This window comes from Salpingoeca rosetta (assembly GCF_000188695.1).
Source record: "Salpingoeca rosetta unplaced genomic scaffold supercont1.33, whole genome shotgun sequence".
Lineage (NCBI taxonomy): Eukaryota > Choanoflagellata > Craspedida > Salpingoecidae > Salpingoeca > Salpingoeca rosetta.
The window spans coordinates 215,643-232,983 of record NW_004754901.1 but is presented as its reverse complement, the minus strand read 5'-3'; the positions used below and the strand labels follow the sequence as shown (position 1 = coordinate 232,983).

General features: G+C 55.0%; 4 protein-coding genes across 4 annotated transcripts in view; 2 read left to right on the top strand and 2 right to left on the bottom strand.

Annotated features, from left to right (window-relative positions):
- Positions 1-625: 625 nt before the first annotated feature.
- On the top strand, positions 626-928 carry PTSG_10444 (uncharacterized protein; the record flags this gene model as incomplete). Its single annotated transcript, XM_004988768.1, has 1 exon — positions 626-928. The coding sequence occupies one exon, from the start codon at positions 626-628 to the stop codon at positions 926-928; it is 303 nt and encodes a 100-aa protein (XP_004988825.1).
- A 931-nt stretch (positions 929-1,859) lies between these two features.
- PTSG_10443 (uncharacterized protein) lies at positions 1,860-8,192 on the bottom strand. Its single transcript, XM_004988767.1, has 6 exons — positions 7,418-8,192; positions 3,311-6,914; positions 2,911-3,032; positions 2,556-2,636; positions 2,230-2,295; positions 1,860-1,995 (listed from the first exon to the last, which is right to left on the bottom strand). The coding sequence occupies exons 1-6, from the start codon at positions 7,854-7,856 to the stop codon at positions 1,955-1,957; spliced, it is 4,353 nt and encodes a 1,450-aa protein (XP_004988824.1). The 5' UTR covers positions 7,857-8,192; the 3' UTR covers positions 1,860-1,954.
- A 262-nt stretch (positions 8,193-8,454) lies between these two features.
- PTSG_13047 (uncharacterized protein) lies at positions 8,455-12,915 on the top strand. The gene is made up of 12 exons (XM_004988766.1): positions 8,455-8,980; positions 9,184-9,236; positions 9,368-9,507; positions 9,629-10,136; positions 10,245-10,345; positions 10,538-10,655; positions 10,770-10,834; positions 11,113-11,490; positions 11,657-11,775; positions 11,913-12,003; positions 12,124-12,207; positions 12,343-12,915. The coding sequence occupies exons 1-12, from the start codon at positions 8,578-8,580 to the stop codon at positions 12,497-12,499; spliced, it is 2,217 nt and encodes a 738-aa protein (XP_004988823.1). The 5' UTR covers positions 8,455-8,577; the 3' UTR covers positions 12,500-12,915.
- A 491-nt stretch (positions 12,916-13,406) lies between these two features.
- Positions 13,407-17,341, bottom strand: part of PTSG_10440 (TKL/DICTY4 protein kinase) — a gene marked incomplete at both ends in the record, with an annotated part of 7,102 nt that continues 3,167 nt past the window's right edge. Inside the window, 8 exons of the mRNA XM_004988765.1 lie at positions 13,407-14,279; positions 14,552-14,760; positions 14,988-15,186; positions 15,410-15,718; positions 15,912-16,043; positions 16,235-16,345; positions 16,549-16,738; positions 16,920-17,071. Coding sequence (XP_004988822.1) covers positions 13,407-14,279; positions 14,552-14,760; positions 14,988-15,186; positions 15,410-15,718; positions 15,912-16,043; positions 16,235-16,345; positions 16,549-16,738; positions 16,920-17,071 — 2,175 coding nt within the window. The remainder of the gene's footprint in view (positions 14,280-14,551; positions 14,761-14,987; positions 15,187-15,409; positions 15,719-15,911; positions 16,044-16,234; positions 16,346-16,548; positions 16,739-16,919; positions 17,072-17,341) is intronic.

Below are 17,341 nucleotides of genomic sequence, written 5' to 3'. Positions count from 1 at the left end.
ACACACCACCACCACGACGACGACACACACACACACACACACACACACACACACACACACACACACACACACACACACACACACACACACACACACACCACAAGGACGAACACACACACAAACACACACACACACACCAACCATCACCCCACCACAACCACTGCCATATTACCCCAAGCGTTTCTTCCATCTGCTTCCACCATCTTCGGTCCCCCACTTACTGAGGTGAGACATGTTGCAGCTTGTTTCTCATCTATATGCCTTCGTTGCGTGTCACATATCGCCTGCGATGTTACTTCAGCGCCAATTCTTACAGACACACGCACACGCACACGCACACACACAACGCACACGCACGCACAAATGCACACGCTCGCTCGCACTATAAGCGAAGCAGTTGCATGTGGATCGCCATTTTCTCCACCTTCCAACAAGGAGCAAGACCAAGGCAGGAAGCCACCAAGTCAAAGCCACCAAGTCACGACGACGACGACGACGACGGCCAAGTGAGCAAGGGCACGCCAACACCAAGCACAGAAGCACAGGAGCACCGAGAGCGCATTGCACGGCAAGCGAGCAGGGCGAGAAGAGCAACAGCAGCAAGCCAAACCAACGACTACCAAGCATGGCAGGCAAAGGCGACCGACCCGAGGAGCTCAGGGGCGTGCGCAGCGCTGATCTGCAACGCATCATCCAGGCGGAGAACCGAAACCGAAACCGAAACCGAAACCGAAACAACAGGGGCAACAACCGCAATGGAGCCCATCGCCGCCGCTCTGAGGAACGGCGCCGCAAGAGTACAGCCCGCGGCAAGACGGACAGGGGCGTTGCCGTTCTGGACGAGTACGACGAAGGCGTTTGTCCGACATGTTGTCTCACCACGTGCAGCCATCAGTGCATGGACGAGGAGAACGACGACAGCGAGTGATTGCCACATTGTGCTGTGATCGGCCGCGTTTGCTTGCACCCTCTGTGCTTTTGAGCTGAGGGCCGTCATTTTTTACTCTCTTTCCCCACCACCATTCTTCCCATCCCTCCCTTTGTGTTGTCTCGTGGATTTTTTTTTCTTTTTGACTGGATGCTGCAGTTGTATTCAGTTGCGCCCTTTCCTTGGTCGTGGAACGCACACGCCAGCAGCACGCAAGTAACAGGCCAAGATACTTGTTCTTGTTGCTGCTGTGCAGACTTGCCTGTGGCTGTGTCGTTTCGTTCATCGCCGCGACCAAAGACGCTGATGCAGACGAGTTCAGTTGTGATTTGTGTCTGTGCTGATTTGTTGCGTTGCGTGCGTTTTGTTTCTCAGCGCCCCGCCCATGCTCGACCGTTTGCTTGCAGGTGACTGCTGTGTTTTGGTTGTTTGCTCGCAAGCAACAGTGGGCCGTTGTGGTTCGTGCTCTTGATGAGTAGTAGTAAACGCACACACGCACATGAAGAAGGGTTCACAGAACGCAAGTTTATTATGGGGCAAACGAGCACCAAGTGACGCAAGAGCCAGTACGGCAGACAGGAAGCGGGGTGAGGAGAGAAAATCATGCATGGTTGGACAGCGCACGCAGCCACCATTGCGGTCACCAATAGCAGCAGCAACGGCGTGAGTGAATGGACAGTCGGGTTGAGTGGAATCAAAGGGTGACCAGTTGCGAATAATATGAGACAGTTGCAAGGCAAAAAGAAAAGTGGGTGGGAGGGGGATGGCGAAGTGTGACATGACAGCAACATTGGAGGGGAGGGGGTGGAGCGACAATGATCAGGTTTCACGGCCAGCGCGACAAACGATGAGCAATGAGCAAGGCGGAGAGGGGGGACAACGATGAGCATGTGCAGTGAAGGGAAAAGCGACGGAATGCGGCAGTGGTTTTTTTTTTTTTTTTTTGGGGGGGGGGGGGGGGACGGTTGGTAAGACGTGCATTCCATGCGGCGTGACGTGAGGTACGGCGTGATTTTGGACACATTATCAGCTCGCTGTGCGGCGGGAACGGTTTGTGTTGAAGAGCACTGAACGCGTAGTGGTACCCGTGGTGTAGTGGCAGTGTGTTGAGTAAGTGTGAGTGCGTGCGTGAGTGAGTGAGTGAGTGAGTGAGTGAGTGAGTGAGTGAGTGAGTGAGTGAGTGAGTGAGTGAGTGAGTGAGTGAGTGAGTGAGTGAGTGAGTGAGTGAGTGAGTGAGTGAGTGAGTGAGTGAGTGAGTGAGTGAGTGAGTCTGCGTATGTCCGTGTGTGCTGAGGACTCACTTCCATGGACGACGTCTGGCAAGATGCGGCAGATGGCGAGCGAGCGGCAGCGCGTGCACCGGTCGCCTGGCGGAACAGTGACACATGTGAACAACGAGGAGGTGGTGGAGGAACAGTGTGGCAACAGTGGTTGTGGAGGTGGTGTGTATGTGTGTGTGTGTGAGTATGGGGTGGGCACAGTGCATGATGGGGATGCGGAGCACTGTACGCACACCCAACGTGCAAGAAGAAAACCACAACGCAGATACAACAAACAACGACGATCCAGCAAACACAAAAGAGACAAACAGACAGGCAAGGAGGCGAGAAGGGGGCAGTGTACGCACGTGGGCTGACGCCGTATTGGTAGGCCGAGAGCGAGCAGTTGTAGCCGTTGCGGCACCCGCGCGGAATGCGCTCTCGCAGGTCTGAATGTCGTGCACGACAACGTGCAAGGAGGGGGTGGAGGTGAGATTGCGCGAGCAACAACGAGTGCGCGTGTTGAGTTGTGAGTTAATATGTAACGAGTGCACATGACAAACACATGGTTACAGGAGTCACATGAGACACAGAGACAAACACGCGCACGCGCACACGTGCAGACACACACACACACACACGCACACGTGCAGACACGCACACACGCACACGTGCAGACACACACACGCACACGTGCAGACACGCACACACACACACACGTACCGTGCATAAACTGGGGGATGTCAAATTCGACGTTGCCGGAGAGGTGGGAAACGCCATCGGGGACCTCGCGGGTCCACTTGCGAATGTCGTTGTACAGCCCGGCATAGCACACGGGGCAGATGCTGCAGAGGAGGAAGGGGGATGGGGAGTCGGAGGTGTGAAATGTGAGGCTCACGCGTGGTTGGTTGTGGCTCAAAGGACAACAAAAGCAAGACAAGCACATTGGGGCTCAATCGCACACATGTTCAGAAAACAGAGACACACGCACACTCGGGCTAAATCGGGTGAACACACACACACACACACACACACACACACACACACACACACACACACACACACACACACACACACACACAAAAGCAAAACACGGCAGTGCATCACAGCATGTGGGTCGCACCGTGAGTCTGAGGAGCGGCCGGGCCCTGTGCAGATGGGGCACACCAGCTCGTCACCGCTGTCCGTCGGGACGGCGCCGCCAGTGTGCGAAGCGGTGGCGGGCGCCGTGTTCGCTGCGGCAGCAGTGGTGGTGTTGCTTGTCGTGGTCGCGTTGGTGGTGTTGGTGGTCGTGGGTTTGTTGGGGCAGCTGAAGGTGATGTTGAGTAAGGGCTGGTCGTGTGAGTCATCACAGCCATCATCATCGTCATCGTCGTCCTCATCGTCGCCGCCACCATCACCATCACCATTCGTGTTGAGGTAGTACGCCAGCGCCTGGCGCTGACCAGCGGTCCCGTTGCTGTTACTGGCACTGCTGTCGCTGGCGCTGCAAGCGTTGTTGTGCGTGCTGATGTCGTTGTTGCTGTTGTTGTTGTTGGTGGCGGTGGTGGTGGGAAATGCACCACGTTGCACAGACAACAGCAACGAACCGGCCTGTTGCTCCACGGCATCCATTGGTTGCGTTGGTCGCTGATGGTGCTGATGGTGCTGGTGGTGCTGGTGGTGGTAATGCTGCTGCTGGTGGTCAAGCACAGCGGAGGACAGCCACGACAGTAGCTGAGCGTGTTGTTGCTGCTGTTGGTGTTGGTGACGATGGTATTGCTGCTGTGATGATGCCTGCGTCTGTTGGAACTGCTGCTGCTGCTGCTGGTGATGGTAGTGTTGTTGTGGGTGCAACAAAGGCTCATCAGCAGGTGCCAGCGGCGCGTGTGCGGACGTGTTGAGCGGCTGCTGTGTGTTGAGACCGCCAGACAAAAACTGCTGAACCGCTGACATGAACGCAAGCTTCTCTGGTCCCATACTGGACGGCTGATGCTGGTGTTGGGATTGTTGGTGTTGGTGTTGATGCTGTTGGTGGTGGCTGTGTTGTTGTTGTCGTTGTTGTTGGTGCTGATGTTGTTGATGTTGTTGGTGTTGTTGTTGTGGTTGTGGTTGTTGCGTGCAGGACTGTGGCACAGCAGCAGCAGCAGCAGCAGCAGCGAGTGTTCGGTACGCGGCGTCCGGGACCATCGAGGGTGATGCGGACGCGTTTGCACCGGGCACATGCCCAGCCATCGACTGTGTCGCGTGTGGCTGCGGCATCTGCGGTCGTGTCATCGGTAGTAGTGTGGAATGCATGCTGTGCTGTGGTGTGGAGACCTGCGTGTGTGGCATGGGGTGCGTGTGTCCTGCACCTGTCCCCGCTGTGGCAATGAGACGGTTCAGTTCCGGCATGCACGACATCATGGCTGCTGTTGTCGCTGTCGTCGCTGTCGTCGCTGTTGCCGTCGATGGTTGCACTGGCAGTGATAACGATGACATGTCACCACCGTTGCCACTGCTGTGGACCATGTGCTGGCTGCGGGCGTGGTGGCGCCTGCAATTGCTGTTCGTGGTCATGCTACTGACGTTGGTGGTCATGTGAGTGTTGGCGCTGATGTTGGCGTTGGCATCAACGTGTGCCTGGCCAGCCGAGGAGTAGGGGGCGTGCGACAACAGCGGCGGTGACGATTGCTTTGTGGCGGACGGCGGCGACACGCCCGACGTTGACGCTGATGTTGGCGATGACAGCGAGCATGCGCGGGACTGTGCCGAGGGCATGGCTGATGTGAACGACTGCGCAGTCCGTGCTGATGATTGCAGCTTTGGGCGCTTGGTAGCCGGTGCTGTACCTCTCTCCACACCGCCGGCGAGTGCCCAGACATCGTCGTCGTCGTCGTTGTTGTCATCGTGCTCGCGGTGGTGGCGGCGGCAGTGGGCGTTTCGGTTGTTGTTGGCGGCAGCTGCTTGCACGGCTGTGCCACCGTCTCCAATCTCGCCGGTGGCGATGTTTGTGCCAGCATCCGTCGAGGCCTGTTGTGCAAGCATGGAGGAGACGATATGTGGATAGTGCTGCATCTCATCCGCGTTTGTGCTCACAACACCTTCACCGCCACCATACAGTCCTCGCACAGACAATGGGTGGTGGAGTTGTTGTACTTGCTCTTGGGGCCGGTGGCGCTGCTGCTTGTGCTGTTGCGTGAACACACTCGCCGGGTCGTTCATGGCTGAGCCATAGCCCTGCAGGTCAGCAGCAGGCCAGCCCGTGCTGCTACTGGTCAACGTCGTCGCGTCAACATGGGGCAACGCCGCACCTGCACCACTGGCACCGTCAGTGTTGCCATCACACGGAGCACCATGGGAGGAGACGGACGTGGTGTTGAAGTTGAGGCCGCTCGTGTGTTTGTTGCTGTTGGTGGTGATGTTGTTGCTGTTGGTGGTGTTGGGGAAGTTAAAGAGGGCGTTCATGGCTGCGGCTATGCTGGTCTGGTGCACGTACGGTTGACTGGTGCCGGTGGCGGGCACTGGCAGTGCACCACTGCCTGCACCACCGCTGCTGGAGAGACTGGGCATGCTTGACGTGGCGAGGAGCAGTGACGGGTCAGCACTGGTCGACCCCTGCGTTGTATCGGTCGTCGCTATCGTGGGGGTAGAGACACTGGCAGTGTTGGCTGATAGCTGCTGCAACAGCATCTGCATTTGCACCGCAGTGGCATTCGGCAGGTGTTGTTGTTGTTGTTGTTGTTGTTGTTGTTGTTGTTGTTGTTGTTGTTGTTGTTGTTGTTGTTGTTGTTGTTGTTGTTGTTGTTGTTGTTGTTGTTGTTGTTGTTGTTGTTGTTGTTGTTGTGGGGCGTGTGTTACGGCGTGGTGCACACGGTTCAGTGGATGAGGACTGCGCTTTGCACGCCGCTGTCGCCATCGTCGCCCAAGAACACCACCATTACCACTACCACCAGCGTGACTGTCACGCCCAACGCGCGTTGGTCGGCCCTGAGGGTACGGGCGGACACGACGGCTGCTGGTGCCATCGCCACTGCAATCACCATCGTCGTCATCGCTGCTATCAACGTTGCTGGTGGTAGGCACAGATGGGGCCGCAGCCTGGCGCAGGAGAGCGGATGGAGAGAGGGGGGAGCCGCCGCCAAACTGGGCGGCAAGACTCGTCATGCCCGGTGATGACGCGGCAACAGGGGACAGCGCACCCGGTGTCAAGCCCAACGTGCTCAGCAGCATTTGGCTTTCGTCTCCACTCAAGAACGAGAAGAGTGACGCGGGTGTTTGCGGTGATGCCACATCACCTTCACCCGTCGCCTCCTCCTCCTGCTGTTGCTGCTGTTGTTGCTGCTGTTGCTGCTGCTGTTGTTGCTGCTGCTGCTGCTGCTGTTGTTGCGGCTGCTGCTGTTGTTGTTGTTGTTGTTGTTGTTGTTGTTGTTGTTGTTGTTGTTGTTGTTGTTGTTGTTGTTGTTGTTGTTGTTGTTGTTGTTGTTGTTGTTGTTGTTGTTGTTGTTGTTGTTGTTGTTGTTGTTGTTGTTGTTGTTGTTGTTGTTGTTGTTGCCTTTGTTTCGTCTGCCGTTGGAGGAGGAGGCGCCGTGGTGACAGTGGCGATGATGACGACAGGCGGCGGTTCACGCTGGGTGCTGGCGATGACAAACCAAGCAGCTGCGCCCACACTGGTGAGTTGGGGAACATCGGGCTCAGCAGCGAGTCCACCGGCATGGAGGTGATTGGTGTTCGCGGCTCATCCGGTGGTGTCGGCTCATCCCCATCACCTGCCAGCGTCGAATCAGGCGGGAGACGGGCAGTGGAGGGGAGGAGGGGAGGGTGCGAGGTGCGTCGGCATGTGCGTAAGTGCGTGAGAGCAGATGAGTGCAACATGTACACAGGCGCACACAATTGCGCACAGGCGCATCCGTGTTAACATGGATTGAGCGTGAACACAAAGGCAAAGGCCTTGCAAACGAGCAAGTCGCACACAAGTCGCAACCCAGTGTGGGCGCTGTAAACGGAAACACACGTACACGCGAGCACACGCGAACGAATGCACAGCGAGCACATGCAGGCATGCATGCACGCGAACGAACCAACAGTGCGTACGTACACGCGAGCACACACGAACGAATGCACAGCGAGCACATGCAGGCGAGCACATGCAGGCGAGCACACGCACACGAACGAATAAACAGCGAGTACATGCAGGCGAGCACACGCACACACACACGCACACACACACACGCATGCACACACACACACGCATGCACACACTCACACATACCGTAGCATGAGCCAAAAATGGGGGAATCGCGGCCTTGCAAGAGCGCGGAGAGGCTCATGTTGGAGAGCTCAGGTTCACCGTTGGCTGAGAGCATCGGTCCCATGCCACCGTCAGGGATACCGGCACTCGCGTGCTCGGCATTCAGCTCGTCGTTATCATCGTCGTCGTCGTCGTTGTCGTTGTCGTCGTCCTCGTCGTCTTGTTGTGTGTTGGCGTCCACGCCTTGCTGCGGGAGCACCGCCGGCAGATCAAAGGGAAACGGCGACGACGACCTCGATTGGTGTTGTTGAAAGTGTGGTTGCTGCTGTTGTTGTTGTTGTTGTTGCTGGAGCCAGAAGAGAGCGTGCAGAGGTGTGTTTGGACTCTGGGGTCGCTGCTGGTCTGTGAGTTGCTGCCAGTGCTGCGCGACAGCCGCTGATGCTTCGCGCGTGTCCATCATTTGCGATCACTGATGGCACAGTGATGCGTGCATGTGACGTTGAAGACAACTCGTCAAACACACGCTTGCTCCCTTCTTGCCACAAACACTCGTGTTGTTTGCGGGGAGAGGAGAAGCTCGCTTGCTCGGTTGATTGGTTGTTTGGTTGATTGGTTGCTGGTTGCTGTGAGGGGTTACTTCCACGCTCGCGCATGCGCACACACTCACCAACGACTAGCGTCTGTTGGCGAAGATGATGCAGCAGGTGGGGGGAAAACAAAAACAACAACAACACCGACAAGCAAGCTGGCGATGGGATGATGTGACGCTTATGTTTGGGAGGGGAGAAAGCGACAAAACACACACGAGCGAGACAGAAAGGCAAAACGGCTAGACGCAGCGGGAACGTCACGAGCGAGCCAAACACCACACACACACACACGCACTTTTGCCCAAAGCACTGAATTCAGTGGAAAAGGCCACGACAGGCTGGTAAAACCTGTTCGTGCGGGTTCTAGTCTAGATATGGGATTCTGGCCTGTAAACAGGGTCGGTGGTGGGTTGGTCCTTTGCCCTCTTTGCATGCAGGCAAATCATCACAAGCACTTTTTGTGCAAATTGCTCTTGCTCCAAAAGCAAACAAGACACCAGACAAGACGACAAGCAAGCTCAACAGTCGGACACCCATCAAGCCAGCAAGCCAGCAAGCCCGCGCGCACTGACTGCACCACAGAAAGAGAGCATGAGTGACCTCGCCCAGCCGCTGCTTGGGTGGGACGGTGGTGATGATGATCAAGCTGAGTCTTCCCTTGCTGGCGAAGAATTGGAGCTGGGCGTGACCAGAGAAGAGAGAGAAAGAGAAGGAGGACAGGGACAACAGCGAGGCTCTTCTTTTTCACGACGGACACATGCACGCACTGCATCCAATGATGACGCAACTGAGGACGATTGGGCAGAGGTGATCGACATGGACCCCCATTCTTCGCCCTCTCGCGAACGCAACAACAAGCTCGACGAACAAGAGCAGCAGAGAAGGCGCCGTCTCACAAATCTGTTGGATCGCCTGGAAGATTCGTCCGGACACTCTTGGTTGCCATTCTGGGTCGCCACTGTCCGCAGATTTATGCTCAGCCCCAAGCTGACATGTAGGTGCAGGTATTTGCCTGAACATGCCACGCGATGATATGGGACAAGAGCGCGTTTGCTTCTGGGTCATTGGTTTGCGTGAGCCGAGGAATGGGGAACACAAGCACACACAGCCATATGAAGCAACTGATATAAAACACGTTTGCCACACGACACGCACCTTCTTGTTTGTTTTGTTACTTTCTGCGTGTTCGGTTGGCAGTCATCGTGTACGGACTTGCTTGGACCTTTGTGCTCCTCGCCTGGGTGGTCGTGGTGCGTTTGCTATTGTAGATGGTGGACTGATCTATTGAGCTTGTTCGTGGTTTGGAATTTTGCTGCACGGCTGGCCCCCTTGACTCATCTTTGAGTGCATTGTGTTTGGTGAAAACACACTGAATTCGCAGGGCACAAAGGGTGGTAAACTGAAGGACGACAACTGTTTTGACGACACACTTGTGTTTGTCCAAGATGTCTCGAAGCCCGCGGCGATCAAGTCCACAATCGTCATGTCTCTGTGCTCTGCCGTCACCTTCCACCTCATTTGGCAAGTTCTTTATGTTCGAACCTTTGGTGTTCTGCGTTTTGTGTGTGTGTCGGCGTGTGTGTGTGCATCTTGTATTTTCTGCCACCGAACTAATGCAATTGCTCTTCTTGCCCTCTTGTAGGTCGCGACAGCACTTCACTGCCAAGACACCAACTCGTATGCTGAAAGCCTTAACAGCGGGTATGCAGCCCGGAACCTTCGCCATCAGCTACTCATGGAGTAATTGGACCAAACGGATCGCCCGAAAATCCTTTCACTGCTTCTTTGGCGATGTCTGCTGGATTGACATTCGAAACATCCTCCCGGGCCACCGCATTGAGGACACGTGTGCACTGGCCATGGCTTCCGCAAAGGCCGGTGTTGTGTTTCTCTCCGACGAGTACATTTCCTCACACAATTGCTGTGTGGAACTGCTGAACCTCGAGCCAAAGTGTGGCCACGTGCTGGCAGCAATGCGACCAGACTGGGTGGATGACTTGTGGGATCGTGACGCCAAACCTCCCAACACTGGCGTGCTGGATCAAACAGTTGACGCTTCGTATCTGTCTCAATTGCTGCGGCGAACGACCACTTCCAGTGCGACACTCGTGATCATTGTCACTCGCAACTTCATGTCCGCTGATGCCAAGGTAAGGAGCAAACACTTGTTGTATGTCGACGTAGTATGGCCTGCGATATGACACACGCTCATCTGCAGTCCGATGGTATTGCTGCACTGTTGTCTTGATGGTTTGCAGCTTCGAAGTCAGCTTGTGCTGAAGTTAGGGGAATGTGGCCACTACCTCTGGTATGATCAGAGCAGCATCAGCAGCAAGGAGCTCAAACATCGCTATGCACGGTTCGGCAACCAAAGGGACGAAGAGAGAGAGAGAGAGAGGGAGAGAGAGAGTGTGTGTGTGTGTGTGTGTGTGTGTGTTTGTGTATGTGAGTGTGTGAGAGAGAATGTGTGTTTGTTGGACCGTGTTTTTCAAAGTTTCGTTCTAAGTCTAGCCACCGTGCACAACGTTTTATGTCGTGCATTGCTCACAAGAATATTGCTGGAGGGTTTCATCGCCTGTGGCGCGTTCAACGATATCTATCGTGAGCAACAAGTCACGCCTGCAATCAACGAAGGGTGGCATGGCACCGTCTCCTCCGTGCTTCGGACGGTATGAACATCCCCCTTGTGTGTTTCGTTTTCGCATGGCGACGATCAGCAACTTTGCTGTCACTGTCTGCTTTTTGTTGGAGCCCTCACTCATGTCAACTCCTGAGCTTCTTAGGCGAGACTCCACATCTTACAACCGCTCTTTGGGCTAGCAGCATGTGAGTACGACACACTCATGAGGTCATGAACCCCCTTTTCTCTTGCAGAACAACCGAAACTTATCGAACGTAATTGACAATGTGCTCAAACAGGGATTGCCGGAATGGTCATCGCTGCACTTCTTTTGTCCGAGTTGACCTCTCAGCATACGTTTTTTCGGATTTATTCTCTCGACGATGGAGACGATGGAGACGATGATTATGATGGCGATTATTTCCAAGAAGATGATGGTTTGTTCCTTCTATACTTGCCGTCAGCAGTGGCCGTCGAATGGCTCGTGATCGTTGGGACCATCGTAGTTTCAGGTTGGTCGAACGCACTCAAATGCCTTGTCGATATAATTTGACTATCAAAGTATATCCTCACTCAGCAGTGTTTCGCCTGCTTTATTCAGTGGCTGGTGTGATGATACACGTCCTGTTGACTTTTGCGGTTCGAGGCGGCTTCTCTCGGAAGCAGCTGTGGTACAGCTGCATCACAAACTGGTTTCTGCTTCCCGTTCCAGTGCTCTTCCATTACTTTCCCAGCGTTCGCCGCTCCATCGATTTCGCGTCGCTGCCAGATGCACCGCTGCTGCTTGCAATGTTGGTTCGGCTTGGAATCGCGAACAAGCTGGGCGTGTACAGACAGTCGCACCTCACAAAGTCCAGGGAACGCGCGCTGCGTACGCTTGCCTAGTAAGTTGAAATTCACGTACTTTCAAAGCGATACACGGCGTGTTTGCTTGTTGACATTGGTTTGACGTCTTGCATGAGACTTGTTGCGCATTTTCCGGTGGCGCTATCTCAGCCTCGCTGATATGGGTGTTAACTTACATACATCTTATCTTCACTTGGTCCATAGCTACGATGTGATTGAACTGGTTGACACTCCAGAGGAGGCCGACTTCTCTCTCATCTGTCTCGATACGCCAACATCAAGTCCTGGCAAAATCCCGACGCGGCTCAGCTTCTTTGCAAAGGGTGCGCTAACAGCAATCTGGTTCGAACTGCTCGAACTTGTGTACGTGCGTGTGTGTGTGTGTGTGTACGTGTGCAAAGACCAACTTCGAATATTGCTGTCTGTGTCTCCTTCCTGAACACTGATGCCGCTGTCTTAGGTCGGCGAATCGCTGATATGAACGTACCGGAGACGCTGGACACCTCGGGAGCAACACTGTATTGGACCCGACACACCATCGAAGAACTCAAGTGAGTGGCATATGTCTGTGTTGCTCCATGCAGAACTCCCGTCCGCTGTGTTGAGAGTGCACGACTGTCTGCATGGGTTTTGTTGGCACAACTCTCAACCTGCCCGAGCAACACTGCCAGGGTTCTTGTTCCAAACGCATCGACAGCAATGATCAAGTGTGCCCCGACCGATACTCGTTTTCTAGAGCAGGACGTGACACCAGGGTAGGTTCTGCACAACTTGTTCTATTGACATGCAGAAAATCCGCAAGCATGCTCTACCCTTGCCCCATTGCGAGTGTGTTTCTGACTGACACCATAAACTTGTCCATGCATTCGTTTGTTTGCTCGGCCCTCCAGCTTGGATACCATCTTTGTGCAGATGCTGAAGCGGTCGCTTGGCCTTGATGTGACGGCGCGTGTCACTGCTGGTCGCCGCAACTTCAAAGACATTGACTTTGATGACGTGCAAAACGCTTCGCTGTGCACCAAGATTATCAAGTTCTTCTGGGCCTGAAACAAGATTGACGACGGCAATGCTGAAGGAAATCAACCCTGCGACGTGGCTCCGTTGGGATGTCTTTCGTTCTCTTGTGGGTGTCTTTCGTTTCTTTCATGTCTTTCATTTCTTTCGTTTCTGGCAGCTGTTATGATGCGACGTGTGACTTCTGCTGTGTTCTTTGCTATCGCCATCCACCCTTTTTCATTGCATTCACAGATCAGTGCCACCCACCGTCATGCTTCTGTGTGCTCGCTTCTGCCCTTGCGTTTCACAACATTCCACCACCATTCGTTGATGCCTTCTTTGCGCCCACAGGGACCTACCTGTTTCGTCCTCACGTTACCTTGCAACTCTCTTGTCACGTCACTTCGTTTCGTTCGTTCCTCCGTTCGCACTGTCCCCTTGCTCTGCTTGTGTTCCCAGCGTGTCTTTACTGTTCATGTTTTGGTTGGTTATCGATCAGTGACAATGACAGTTACGTTACAAAGTACAACATGAAAGCAAGTTCTTGAACTGACAGCAGTTACACCTTACATGACTACGACAGCCTTGCGAGTGAGAGAGAGAGTGTGCCTGACAAGCATTCAAAGCAGCACATTCAAACGATTGATACAGACATGCAAGCAAACATTTGAACATAGAAGCAATATGCACAACATTCAACATAGAGTGGGGGGACTTGTCGATCTAATGTAAAACCAGTGAAAGGAAGCGGCGAAGGGATCAAGATAATCATGCGATGTGCAGAGAGGGAAGGAGAGGGAGGGGAAGGGGCGGCGATGCCCGTGATGAAAGATGAATTCACGCCAGACGAGCATACAGCAGGGGAGGGAGGGGTACACCGTACACCGACCGTGTTCAATCGTACCTAGGTCCAGCTCCATATCACAGACACACACACACACACACACATATGGACATCTCAGATGTGTGACTCTGTTTGCTGCTGCACAGCACTGGCAGCATCGCTTGCAGCAGAGCGCGGTGTTGGCAGCTGCTGGTTCACCGGCCTTGTTTTGCCTGCAGTGTGCTGACGGCCGTTGTTGTGCCATGGCTCTTCCAGCAACAAGGCTTCAGAGGTGGTGGATGACGGGCTGCTGGCTTCGCTGTGCTCGTGTTCGTCATCGCCACCAGATATAGGGTGCGTGTTCACCCCAACACCGTCGCTCAGATCCAACACGCGAATGCCCTGCTGCCGCTGCTGCTTGCTCTGCTTCTCATCAGCGCCAACTGCGCTGCTCTGCAGGGTGTCGGCGTACATCGCCTCCAGCACAGTTGGGACGGACACGTTGCGGCGCTGCTGCTGGCTGTCGTGCTGACCGGCCTTGTTGTTGTTGTTGTTGTTGTTGTTGTTGTTGTTGTTGTTGTTGTTGTTGTTGTTGTTGTTGTTGTTGTTGTTGTTGTTGTTGTTGTTGTCGTTGTTGGTGGTGTCTGTGGCGGTGGTGGACGTCAGTTGGGCTTTGTTGTCGGCACCAGCTGTCTGCTCCGATGTGCCGGCGTCATCACCATCTCCACCGTCACCGTCGTCACCATCAGCTTCGGCCATCTCCTCTGGCAGCTGTGTCTTGCTGTGCTTGGTCTCAATGAGGGCGGCGGTGTCGCTGCTGCTGGCGTGGTCGATGTCGGCTGCAATGAGGAAGTACGTCTGCATCTTGCCCTTGCCCTTGATGTGCATGGCCTTGCGTGGCTCCAGCACCATGTCAGGCGCCTGCTGCGACACCAGCTCCGCCGCGGCCTCAGACATGTGGATGCGGTTCTTCTCGCTGTTGCTCTCCATCCGCGATGCCGTGTTGACCTGGGGTAGTGGGGGTGGGGGAGTGGAGGATGTGTTGGTTGACGAGGGTTGGCGTGAGGATGCGTGATGGGAGGGTGGGGAGAAGGGATGGGGAGAGAGCAGGCAAAGAAGGCGTGATACAACAGTGGCAGACACACACACACACAGACAAGCACACACACAAGCACAGACACAGACACAGACACAGACACACAGACACACACACACGCACACACACTCCCACACACACATACACACATACACACACAAACAAATCAGCACCCAATGCTCACCGTGTCGCCGAAGAGGCAGTATCGTGGGTTCTTCGTGCCAACGACGTTTGCGACGACGGGGCCGGAGTGGAAGCCAACGCGGATGTTGACGCAGCCGAGGTCTGGCTCGTCCTCCTTGATCAGCGTGGTGTTGGCGGCCTTGACAGCGGCGACGGCGAAGCGGCCGACGCGCGCAGCGTGGTCCTTTTGCTCCTTCATCAGGTTGGTCACTGAGGGTGTGCAAAGTAGGGGGAAGAGGGCAGAGGGAAGTGTGGTGATGGTGAGGATGTTGGATGAGATGGAAGAACTTGCGTGTCGTGACGATGAGATTCGTGAAAGCCAGCACACACACACACACACACACACACACACACACACACACACACACATACAAACACGCACATAGACATGCACACACACACACACACACAACACACACACCACCTTGTGACCGCACCTGCCATGTACGCGTCGCCGATGGTCTCGACCTTGAAGAGCTCCATCTCGTCGGCGAGGGCGTCGAGTTTGGTGTAGAGGCGATCGAGCATGTTCATGACATCGCGTGGGTTGAGCAGCGAGCTGATGGTGGTGAAGCCCACAATGTCCGAGAAGAAGATGGTCACGCAGTCGTGGTGCTCGGGCTCAATCTTCTTGCCCTGGTGGTGCGATGTGGTAAGGGACGAGAGGGAGGATGAATGGAGAGCAGGGTTGTGGTGGGTGTGGGTGAGAAAAAGTCTACAGACAGAGCGCAAGCCAAGGACGTGCGAAAGAGAAGTGCATTTGGTTCACCACACACACACACACACACACACACACACACACACACCACACACACACACACACACACACACACACACACACAGACACACCATGTCTCACCTCGCGAAGGGCCTTTGCGATGTGTGGCGGGAAGACGTCCTCGAGCACCTTGTTCGAGTCCTTGCCCTTCCTGCTGTACTCCTCAACGCGGCAGTCGGACGCGTCAATGTGCCCAAAGCGGCGGGCCAGCTCGTCAAAGGAGGGCCGGCGGTCCGGGTCAGCGTGCCATGCCTCCCGCATTAGCTGCGCAACGACATGGGGGCAGTTGGCCGGTACGAACGGACGGCGTTTGCGTTTGATCACCTCTTTCAACGTGTTCTCGAGATCAGTGTCTGCCGGGTACGGGTCCTTGCGGCTGAAGATCTCAAACTGGTGGGAGGCAGTGGTGGTGATGATGGTGGGAGTGGGATGAGGAAACGGTGTTAGTTGGTGCGGGAATACGAGAGTATGAGGGACGAACGGAAGACAAGGTGCAAAGGTGCACACGCATGCACACACACACACACATACACACACACAATGACATGCACACACACACACACACACCATCAACACAACTCACCAGAATAATGGCGAAGGAGTAGACGTCTGAGGCGACGCTGGTTGGCTCGCCGCGCAGGACCTCCGGGGCCATCCAGTACGGGGTGCCGCACGCCTTACCGCTCCCAGACTCGCTCAGCCCAAAGTCAGACACCTGGTCGTGATGGTGGTCGTGATGACGGCGAAGGGGGATGCAGCGTGAGAACAGTATCAGTGTGCGACAGGAAACATATCTGTGATAGCCAGCACAAGTGCAGCGCCACACACACACACACACACACACACACACACACACACACATACACACACCAGCACACACACACGCACGCACGCACTCCAGCTGACCTTTGCGCGGAACTTTGAGTCGACGAGGACGTTGAGGGACTTGAGGTCGCCGTGGATCAAGGGCGGATCGCTCGAGTGCAGGAAGCGGCAGCCAGAGACAACATCGAGCGTCTGGTGGTGGTGGTGGTGGTGGCGGAGCACGGATAGCGAGTGAGCACACAGTCATGATGCGATGACAAACATAAAGACATGCCCCGCTTGGTTGTCACACACACACACACACACGCACGCACATACACATACGCGCATATACACAAGCAATGCAATGACCCGGCCCCCCTCCTCACCAACACCACACACGTGCGCCATCTTACGAGGTAGTAGCGTGTCTCTCCGTCGAGCTCCATGGTTTCGTTGTGCAGGATGGAGTAGAGGGTGCCCAGGTCCATGTGCTCCATCACCATCATCGGCTCGCACCCCTTCATCATCACCGCCCCCATGACCGTCGTCACACACGGGTGGCGCAGCTTGGACAGCGTGCGCATCTCCGTGATAAAGTCGGCACTGTGGCATTAACGAGCACGAGGGACAACGTGGTATGTGTGTGCGTGTGTATGTGAGTGCAAGGGAGACAGCAAAGCACGCGTGTGTCATATACCCACATACGTATGTTTCTTAAGGTTTCCTGCACGCACACACACACACACACACACACACACACACACACACACACACACACACACACCGCATGCGCGCGAGAGTGACGCGTTTCGTGGATTGGTGGAGGAGACGGCTGACGAGGTTGCGAGACTGCGACTCCGTGCCCATCCCGGCACTGGCCATGGAACGCGAGGCGCTCTTCATCGCCTGGCCCTGCTCGGCCGCTTCATCAAACACCTGGCACCAGCACGGTCATGGTGGCAATAGTGTGAGGAGGGCACGCATGTCCACACACACACACAGACATACACACCCATAACCACATACACATACACAAAGTGTCACCCATTGGATATTATGATATGTTCCAATTAAACGCACGTCAAAGTGTTTGAGACGTCTTTAATTTATGGGGCGGCAGTTTGAACGCGGTTGCACTGCCGCCATATTATTTTACACGACTTTAGTTTGTTTCTTCGAGTCTTGATCAAAGTTATTGAAAGAAAG